This window comes from Physeter macrocephalus, unplaced genomic scaffold (genome assembly GCF_002837175.3).
Source record: "Physeter macrocephalus isolate SW-GA unplaced genomic scaffold, ASM283717v5 random_672, whole genome shotgun sequence".
NCBI lineage: Eukaryota > Metazoa > Chordata > Mammalia > Artiodactyla > Physeteridae > Physeter > Physeter macrocephalus.
In genome coordinates this window covers 39,417-49,433 of record NW_021145843.1, presented here as the reverse complement: position 1 = coordinate 49,433, position 10,017 = coordinate 39,417, and the positions used below count along the sequence as shown (strand labels likewise).

Below are 10,017 nucleotides of genomic sequence, written 5' to 3'. Positions count from 1 at the left end.
TGAGGTCACAAAGCTCCTCCACCGAAGGCTCCTCCCCCAGGCCAGGGCTGAGCACCCCTGCAGGGCCATGTCCAAGCCCTGGGGAAGCTCCACCCTCTGGAACCGCTGAAGCCCGAGGGGCTGAGGCCGGTGGGCTGGGGGGCCGGCTGGCCAAGCGCCGGGGTGCCGGCACCCTGCCTCCGTGCCCCGGGTGACCGACACTTTCTGCAGCCATCATGAACCGGCTCTGGAACATCAGGCGTTTGGAGCCACTCCAGGGACCCCTGAAGTGGGTCCCCACCCTGGGCGAGCTGCAGAAGACCCTCCAGAAGGGCGAGTACTTGCCCCTCCGCCCGCTGCCCATGTTCGAGAGCAACTTTGTCCAGGTCCCTGGCTCCCTGTGCCCTGGGGGCAGAGAGGGGCAGGAGGGAAGGGAGAGCCCCTGGGCTGGGAGATTTGGGCCCAGGAGGGCACAAGGCAGCCGAGGGGCTGGGGGGGACCTCTGTGTGGAGGTGCCAGAGGAGCATAAGGGAAAGGAGTGGTCCCAGCCCCTCTCCCTGGACCCCCAGGTGACCAGTCGAGGGGCCCCAGTGTACGTGCACCACAGAACCAACCGAGTGACCATGGGCGTGGCCGCCTCCCTGCCAGGCCTGGTGTTGCCAGACATCCTGCTGATGGCCCAGCCCCCTGAGGACAGGGGGTGCTCCAGCCTCATCCTCACCAGGTGCCTCCATCCCCCCATCCCCTGCCACCTCGCCCCCATCTCCTGCTCTACCGCTTCCATCTCCTGCCTCTGCTAGGATGATCCCGCTGGACCTGGCCCACCTCTATGTCCACGACCTGTCTGCCTGGCGCCTGAAGCTGCGTCTGGTCACGGGTCGCTACTATTACCTGGAGCTGGACGCCCCTGACAATGAGGTCAGCTTCCTGTTTGACCGCTGGATCCGCCTCATCAATCTGCTCCAGCAGCCCGCCACCTCCCGGGCCCCCAGGACCCTACACACGGCCCCCACGGACCTGGGCCACGTGGCACCTCCTGCCTCCACCTGGCGCCTCCAGGTGGGCCCTGACCCCACAGACCCCTGGGGGCAGCTATGGTTCTAGATTCGACAGGGCTCCAAGACCAAAAGCCAGAAGTGCAGGAGCCCCAGGAATGGAGCTGGGGGCCAGGACCCCTGGCTCTGAACGAGGAGGAGGCCTGAACTCCAGAGTCTGAGGGAGGAGGGGCCGGGGGCCCGGACCCCTGGGTCTGAGGGAGGAGGGGCCGGGGGCCCGGACCCCTGGGTCTGAGGGGGGAGGGGCCGGGGGCCCGGACCCCTGGGTCTGAGGGGGGAGGGGCTGGGGGCCCGGACCCCTGGGTCTGGGGGGGGAGGGGCCGGGGGCCCGGCCACAGGACCCGTCCCACCACAGTCGATCAGGTGAGCTGGCTTGGGTGTCCATCAGGCCCTTCCCCGAGCCTCAGCTTCTCCCCGCCAGGCGCGGACAGAGCCTCAGCATCACGCCCTCTCCCCTGGCCGAGCCCCCCTGAGTCCCCTCTGGGCCTCCCTCCGCACCGTGTCATCCCCATCAGGGTCCTTGACCTGAAGCGTCCCCCTGTCTTTCCAGTCATGATTGTCGAGCCCACCTTTCCTTACAAGATTGTGACAGCTCAGAGACAGAGGAAGGCCAAGGTGAGCGGGCCCGGTGGGCCTGGCGGGGAAGAGGCTGACGGGGCCGCACCTCCTGACCGCCCTCCCTCCCTCCTCCTGCTCCAGACCCTCAAGCGCAGCAAATTCAAGTCTCAGGCCATGGCTGACTCGGTGCCTCTAGTCTGGTGGCAGCTGGAGCAAGCTGACACGAGAAAGAAATCTACAGAAAAGAAGTAGCCTTGGGGCCTCGCTGCCGTGCGGGGCAGGGGGGAAGGGTGGGGATCCTAGTGCTGAAGCCGCCAAAGTCACACCAAATTGCCCTTACAGGTCCCAACCGGACTTGTCCCCTGAGAGACCTCAAACCGAATTCCAAGTTTCCGGTGAGCACGCCCCCCTCCCTCTGCCTCCATGAATGGACCCCGAAATTCTGACCCTTCTGCTGAGAGCTCAGACTGCTTTTTCCCGCCCCACCCCACCAGAGAAGCCCAGCATCACCATTCGGACCATCTTCAGCATCATTTCCAATACACCTGACCACATGGCATCCTCTTCCAAGGCACCTATATACTGAGGGCCGGGGCCAACTCTAGAACCGGAGGGAGGAGGGCAGCTCAGGGTCTGAGGGAGGAGGGGCTGGGGCCCTGGACCCCTGGGTCTGAGGGACAAAGGGCTGGAGGCCCGGACCCCTGGGTCTGAGGGGGGAGGGGCTGGAGGCCCGGACTCCTGGGTCTGAGGGGGGAGGGGCCGGGGGCCCGGACCCCTGGGTCTGAGGCGGGAGGGGCTGGGGGCCTGGGTCTGGGCCTCTCCACTGGCCCTGACCATCCTTCCCCTTCCCTCCGTCCACCTACAGGGTCGCTCTGATTCTGAGGGGGCCACGTGCCTGGCAGGTTTACTTGAGACCCCTTCACTCTGTATCTCGGAGGACAGCCCTGAAATGCCCTTGCTGGGCTCCTGTGATCACTTGCATATGTCCCCGCGGCAACAGGTCGTGGACGACCCGGTGGACGCGGAGGCCAGCACCTTGTCCACGTCCTCGCTCTGCCCAGCCGCCTACCCTCCTGACTTCCGCAGGTGCAACGAACAGGTCAGGCCTCTGGACTCCGTGCAGAGACTGTGGCCGCCGCCCTCCCAGAAGCCCCCAGCCATCCCTGCTGCCTCTTGTAAGGCTCCATTCATCCTTGACCAGTCCCAGAAGCTCTTGGCTGTACCTGCTCCGTCCCGGAAAGCGCCAGCTTTTCCTGCTGTTCCCCAGGAGGCCCCAGCCACGCCTGGCCCATCTCGGAAGACCCCACACGTACTGGCTACTCCCCACAAGAGCCCAGCCGTGCCTGCCCCATCTCAGAAGGCCCCACATGCACTTGCCGTTCCCCCGAAGGCTGTGTCCCCCCCTGCTCCAAACAGGAAATCTGTGTTCCTACCTACCCTGTCCCAGAAGGCTCTGACCTTACCTGCCCAGTACCAAATGACATTGGACCCTGCCACCACTGGCGTGTTGCCTGCGGGAAGTCACGGAGAAGATGTGCTTGAGGAAAGCAAGCCTGAAGGGAAGCCAGAGCCCGTGGTGTTGATGGGCACCCAGGAGACAAACATAGTAGAGGTGAGGACTCAGAAAACATCCCTGGAGCTGCCTTTCACCGCCACCGAGGAGGAGTCGGAGGAAGTCCTGGTCAGCAGAGCCCAGGATATCAGCGTGCATGGCTTGAAGGGCAAGGGCAAGTTGGAGGACAAAGTCCGCAGGATGAAGGAGGAGATCTCTCTGGACATGCCGGGCTTCAAATCCAAGGAGGTGGGGCAACAGAAGAAGTGGGTCCAGACCCAGGAGCTGGACGTCGAGGAAGACTTGCAGGGGCAGACCAGGCCCTTCTCAGCGGAAGGGCTCACCCTCGCCAAGCGGATGAGCATTGCCAGCTCCAAGGATCCCTCCTGGAGATCATCTCTGGTCAATCTGCCCTCCTGGCTCTCAACCCAGCAGGGGTCTGCCAAGCCAACCATGGACGCGGTACCCCTCAGCACCACCAAGGTGTCCTTGCTGGAGGAGACGCCGGTGGTGGTCAGGGAGCAGCCACAGTTGGGGGCCCGGGCGAAGGGGAACACGCATCCATGGGCGGAGGTGGAGGAGGTGCCCCGGGACCCAAAGGGGCCCTCCAAAGCGTCGCCCTGCCCCAAGGGTGCCCCCGGCAGCCCCAAGATGAATGCTGCCTCCCTGACTCCCATTCCTCTGCCCTCAACGAGGTGGGAGGACGTCACCGAGTCGCCTGCCTCGCTGACCCCTGTCTCCAAGATGGAGGCCAGGGTCTCCCGACAGCCCAGGAGAGTATCTCAAGAGCCCAAGAGGGTGCCGGACCAGTGCCCCACGGCCACAGTGGGGTCGTCCTTGGAGATTCTCTTGCCCACTCTCTTGGAAATTGAGAGTATGAAGGACACGGCCTCCAAGGTGGAGAAGATAAAGGAGGAAGCGGGCGTCTTTGCTCCTTCGCCCAGGTATTTGGGGTGACAGCTAACGTGTATTGTCAACTCTGTTATCCACGAGGTAGAGAGGACCATTCCTTCTTTTTTCACTTTCCTTTGTGCTCTCAGTGTATAGTGAGTGTCGACTACGTGCCAGGCATCATTCTCGGCACTGTGGACATGGCATTGAGCAATCTGGGGAGGGGGTGCTCCTGGCATCTTTTGGGCAGAGTCCAGGGATGATGGTGCCCACAGCAAAGTATGATCCTCCACAAAATGTCAGTAGTGCTGGAGCTGGGAACTCTGACAAGAAAATCCACAGTAATTATATTGTTCATTATTAGCTGATAGGGCTCCGGGAAAACAGCAGGGTAGAGAGGATTAGGAGTGGGGGTAGGCAGCTTCCAGTATTGGACTGGGTGGTCCAGGAGGGCCTCAGTGACCGAGCGTCATTTGTGTAAAGATCTGAAGGAGGGGAGTGAGGAAGCCATGTGGACATCTGGGGAAATTCGTTCCCTTCAGAAGGAACAGCCACTGCAAAGCCCCTGAGGCAGGAATGTGCACGATGTGCTGGACCAAGAGGGAGCTCCAAGGACAGCCCAGAGTAGGAATTGTAGTCACAGGAGTCACGAGGGTGGCGCCATCATGTGGGGCCATCTTAAGTACTCTGGGTTTGACACTGAGCACACTGGAGGGTTTTGAGCAGAACGGCTGGAATTGCTGTATGTTAGAAAGGACTCTGTCTGGCTGAAGTGTGGAGAAGGTAGAGGAGGAAGGGTGGACGCTGGGAGAGGAGTGAGGAGGCAGTTGCAATGACCCAGGCACAAGATGATGGTGGCTTGGACAAGAGGGGAAGGGATGGAGGTATTGAGAAGTGGTGGGGTTCAGAGATACTTTGATGGTCGAGCCAACGGATCAGCTCATGGATTGGGCATGTTGACATGGCATTGAGGGTGACTTCAAGGTTTGGGATCTGAGCCACTGGGAAGATGCAGCAGTCAAGGAGGCTGTGAGTGGAGTAGAGGTCAGGGACAAGATCAGGAATTCCATTTTGGACAACTTGATCCTGAGATGTCAGGTGAGGATGCGGGGTACGCAGCTGGACACACGAGTCTGGAATGATTTGGGGAATCATCAGCAAATGGATGGTTGCTGCAAGCTATGAGACTGGAGGTCACCAGCGAGCGACTGCAGGTGGAGACAGAGGCCAAGGTGTTTAGGGAAAGGGGAACCATAGTCAGAGAGAGTGAACACGGAACAGCATCCTGAACACCAAGTGAAGAAAACGATGAGGAACATCGTGAGAGCAGCTGTGTCAAATGCCGCGAGCAGGTGAGGGAAGACAGAGAGGACCTCTGGATGTAACAACAAGGAGGTGACCTGGTGGGGACGAAGACCTGAATGGGGCAGGCTTAAGGGAGCACAGGAAGTGGGTCACCGTGCTGCAACTCTTGAAAATATGTGGCTGAGCGAAAGGAGCTAGACACGAAAGGCCACATAGCGTACGATTTTCATCTGCAAGAAATGTCCACAAGAGGCAAATCCGAAGAGACAGGAAGCAGATCGGTGGCTGCCAGAAGCTGCAAGGGATGGGAGGAACGGGAAGTGACTGCTTAATGGATTTGGGGTTTCCTTTTGGGGTGATGAATATGTCCTGGGAGCTAGGTAGTGGTGGTGCTTGCACAACATTATGAATGTACTTCATGCCACTGAATCGTACACTTTAAAACTGTTACAATGGTAAATTTCATGGGATGTGTATTTTCCCACTACTTGTATACATACATATGTATGTAAAGAGGGGAATCGGAGAGGAGGAGCAGACCAGCTCTTTCCAAGTGATCTGCTAGAAGGGGAGGAGGGACCTGAAGAGGAAGCTGGTATAGGATGTGGGACAAAAGAGGGCTTCTTAAGAGGAAAGAGATATTAGTGCGTTTGGATGTTGGGGCAAAGGATCCAGAGTCAGACTTGATATTAAGGAGGCAGGAGGGAGAGAAACCTAGGAGGGACACTGGTGGAAACGCGGATTCCAGCTCAGGCTTGCCGGGCCCTGGAGCAGGACCGCGCCCCCCGCCCCCCATCAGCATGTATTTATTGAGCAGTCGCTACTCTCTCCCTGCCGATCCCCCAAAGCCCTCTCTGGCTTTCTCTCGGCAGCATGCGCCGTGCCCAGCGGCCTCAATAGCGGGATGCGGGGCACTCAACCTCAGTCGCCGAAGTGGCCAGAGGAGCCCAGCGGGGCCAGGTAGCCCCTGAACCCTGCAGATCAGCCTTATACCTGGCGCTGGCGTCCAGGAGCCCGGACCCCACCCTTCTTCCTCTTCCTCACAGGCCCCTAGGTGTCGTGCACCTCTACGGTAAGAATCAGGGTGCTGAAAAGGCCGGGCGGGGATGCTCCTCCGGTAGAGACCAGAGCTAGCTCTATCTTTATATATGGGGGGGGGAGGGGGGCGGGTCGAGGGAGAGCCCGCGTGGTGGCCCAGCTTCGCAGAGGTTAAAAGCCTGAGCCTGAGACTCGGCAAGAGTAGCGCCCGGGTGCCTGTGTGTGAGCGCCGGCCCCAAGAGGGGGTGTCGGGTCGGAGGTGGGAGTCGCGGCGGGGGAGGCGGGTCCACACCGACCCCGCCCCGCGTCCCAACGCAACGGCGCAACGGCGTCCATTGGCTGGGGCTCCGGGGGTCCCAGCCAATCCGGCCGGGAGGGTCGTGTTTTTCCTGGGCTGGGACCCTCGAGGCTCAGAAGCGAGGGGTTCCCCGGACGGAGCCACAAGCACGACTGAGCCAGTGACCCACTGACATCAGCCTGGTGAGGGCAGGACGGGTGGGAAGGGGGGCTGGGTTTCGCGGTGGGGGTCAGGAGCTGAGTGCGGGTCGGAGCGAGGCGCCACGGAACTCAGCCCTCCCCGCAGGAGCCGCCGCCTTCGTGGATGTTGGGTATTGATTGCCCAAAGCCCTGCAAGGGGAGATGGCCAACGCCACCCTTCGACCCGCGCTTCCCCAAGCAGAACCAGACCCGTAACTGCTACCAGAACTTCCTGGGTAAAACCTCGCGGGCCAAGTTAGGGGGAGCGGGTGAGAGAAGGTGGGAGGCAGGAAGGGGCGCGCCCCACCTGAGGACGAGGAGAGGGTCCCGGACTCGCCGCGGGGGCGGAGACCCTTGGGGTGGGAGGTGGAGCGGACCACGGCCTGAAGGGGCGGGGCCTACCTGGGAGGGGCGGGGCCTTGTATGAAAGGGGCGGGACCGATCAGTGGAAGGTCGGGGCCTATTCTGGAGGCGTGCGATCAAGTCATGGAAGGGTGGGGTGAGACGATAGGCGAGGCCTTGCGGGGAGGAGGCGGGTCTGCGGCTGGGCCTTTCTGGAGGGCTCGGCCTCGGCGTGGAGGGGGCGGGGCGTGCTTGCGACCCCGCCCACCTGCCCGCCCCGCCCCACTCGGCAGACTACTATCCCTGCGTCAAGAGGACGAACCGCCGCGGGAAAAGCACACAGCCCTGCGATGATTACTTCCGCGTGTTCCGCGCGCTGTGCCCCCTGAGCTGGGTGAGCGGACAGAGGGGCAGCGCACCGACGGGCCGGGCGAGGGTGGATGGCCCGGCTGAGTTGAGCAAGCGCCCGCTCCCCACCTTCCTCCCTCCTACCCCCCCACCTCAGGTGCAGCGCTGGACCGAGATCAAGGACGGGACTTTCGCTGGCAAAATCTAACGGCCGGAGGGCTGCTTCTCCGAGGGATCAGTATCAGTGTCATCACCCCTGATTCTCTCGTCTTCCGGAGAATGGGCCCCACCACCCCAAACCCCGCGCCATCTTTAAGCCGCAAATAAAGCTATGTTATTGCTGGTATTTCTTCTTAATGTCCGGTCAGTGAGGTGCGGGGTCGTCGGGAGGTCCTCCCTGTCTGTGCCCTGCAGCCAACACTACTGCTTCTAATCGTGGGAGGGGTGAGGGAGGACTGGGCTCCATCAGGGCTGCTATGGAGGGAGGACAGTCAGGGTAGGAGCAAGCTGAGCCCCACCCCCACCCCCTTCCCCCCTCCAGCAGGCAGCAGTCTCTTCTCAGCAGGGCCCCCCTTGGCTCTTTGAGTCCCAACACTTGCCCACCAGGATGGTTCCGGGGTCCTCCTGCCTCTCAGTCCCCACACCTACCGGTCACCCAACTCCCCCCTCCACCTCCTCCTTCAGGATCCTCTTCCCCTCCTGGACCACCTCCCCAGCTGGCTCCTGGACTTCCTGCCCCACCCCTTCCATCCCATCTCAAGTTCCAAGGAGTCTTCCCTATAGCACCCTGCGCTGACCCCGTCACTCCCTCCCCTGCTCCCGCCCCTTCCCGCTCGCCACCACTCCCTCCCTCCCTCCCCCGCCCCCTTTGACTCCACATCCCTCCCAGTACATCCCCAACCTGCGCTGCCCCCGTCACTCCCTCCCCTGCCCCCGCCCCTTCCCGCTCGCCACCACTCCCTCCCTCCCTCCCCCGCCCCCTTTGACTCCACATCCCTCCCAGTACATCCCCAACCCCAGTCACACGAGCCCCTCCCAACAGGGTGCTCTGCACTGGTCCCCTAGGTCTTTGGAGCGCCCTGTCCACAGCCAGGAGCAGCCTTTTCTCCTCTGATCAAACACACGTCACTTCAGTCCCTGCTGCCAGCCCGTTCCTGACTGCGAGCTCCCCCAGGGCGCTCGGAGCTCCGGGATAGATTCTTCTCCGCTCCCGCCCCGCGCGGGCTCTGAGCCTGCCCTCGGCCGAGCTCAGGGAACACACGCTGAGATGCGTCCTGATTCCAGAGGCCCCTCAAAGTGTCATCCCTCCGGCCGCCTCCCCTCCCCCCACCCCGAACCAGGCTGAGGGGGGAGACCCTTGACAGAGCTCGGAGCCTGGGGCCTCTAGCCTGCCCTAGATGGGCATGAGTCCTGGGCATGGGGGTGGCAGTGGATTTGACTTTCTGCCTGAAGCTGTCAGCCTCCTGGGGCAGCCTGGACCCCCAGACTCTGCCTGAAGTGATCTCATGCGGTCCCCATTCAACCCCAGGGTTCAAAGGTGGCTATTACTAATCATATGACAACTTACTGGGTGGCCCTGGACAAACCGCCTGACCTGCGTCACCTCAGTTTCCCCAGCTGTCAACAGAGATGGTGCAAAATCTCATTATCAGGAGGGGTGGAATGATGGGAGAGGCTGGGTGAGCTCAGGGGAGAACTGGCTCCATCCACTCCCCTCACCCCCTCTATGCTGCCTTCATCCCCCTACCCAGGGCACACCCCAGATGTGCCACCTTCCAGGATGGCTCCACCCGAAAGCTTGGCCCCGGGCCCCCTCTCTCAGACCACAACCTGAGAGGCAGAGGGGCAAATGAGGGCATGGGGTGTGGACTCAGACAGACAGGCTGGAAGCCACAGGAGGGGGTGAGTCGTTCATGTGACCTCCCCCGACCTGCAGACCTCTGGCCTGCACAGAGGTGGCGCTGCTGCAGGAAAGAAGGAAAGCCGTAATGCCACGCAGGCCAGGCAGCTCTGAGTCACAGACTGAATGGGGCTGGCGGCTGTCTGAGCGCTTGGTGAGGTCATCCAGGTAGCATCCAAGCACAGGGCCTGACACCTGTGCAGCCACAGGCAGCCTCCTGACCTCACCACAGCGCCAGTGCTGGCAGTGCGTTCTCGCCCTGTGGGCCAGCAGCTCCTCCCAGTCCCCCCTTCTTTCCCTCTGGGGCCCAGATCCTGCCACCATCCCTTGACCGCTCCCGGGACATTCTTACACTCCTGGCTTCCCTTCTGGCCACCACTGCCCTATGGATGCCTGAACCCAGGGCAGGGCCAGACCCACTTCACCTCCAGCTGGCTGGGCCAACACTCTCAGGCCCCAAACTCTGGCCCTGAACACCTCTTCCTAGGCTCCTGGGCCATCTTCGCCCGCCCACATCCTGAAACCCCCAATGTCAAGCTCCGTCCTCACAACCTGCGTCCCTGTCTCCTCCT

The 10,017-nt window shown here is 61.9% G+C and overlaps 2 protein-coding genes across 2 annotated transcripts; both read left to right on the top strand.

The window, feature by feature from the left end:
• The first annotated feature begins 215 nt into the window (after positions 1 to 215).
• Positions 216 to 4,191, top strand: GARIN5B (golgi associated RAB2 interactor family member 5B). Its single transcript, XM_007103274.3, has 8 exons — positions 216 to 365; positions 549 to 703; positions 780 to 1,038; positions 1,566 to 1,649; positions 1,734 to 1,840; positions 1,935 to 1,987; positions 2,087 to 2,163; positions 2,458 to 4,191. The coding sequence occupies exons 1-8, from the start codon at positions 216 to 218 to the stop codon at positions 4,099 to 4,101; spliced, it is 2,529 nt and encodes an 842-aa protein (XP_007103336.2). The 3' UTR covers positions 4,102 to 4,191.
• Positions 4,192 to 6,891: 2,700 nt separating this feature from the next.
• On the top strand, positions 6,892 to 7,879 carry COX6B2 (cytochrome c oxidase subunit 6B2). The gene is made up of 3 exons (XM_024117591.3): positions 6,892 to 7,091; positions 7,491 to 7,591; positions 7,703 to 7,879. The coding sequence occupies exons 1-3, from the start codon at positions 6,980 to 6,982 to the stop codon at positions 7,751 to 7,753; spliced, it is 264 nt and encodes an 87-aa protein (XP_023973359.1). The 5' UTR covers positions 6,892 to 6,979; the 3' UTR covers positions 7,754 to 7,879.
• The last annotated feature ends 2,138 nt before the right edge of the window (positions 7,880 to 10,017 follow it).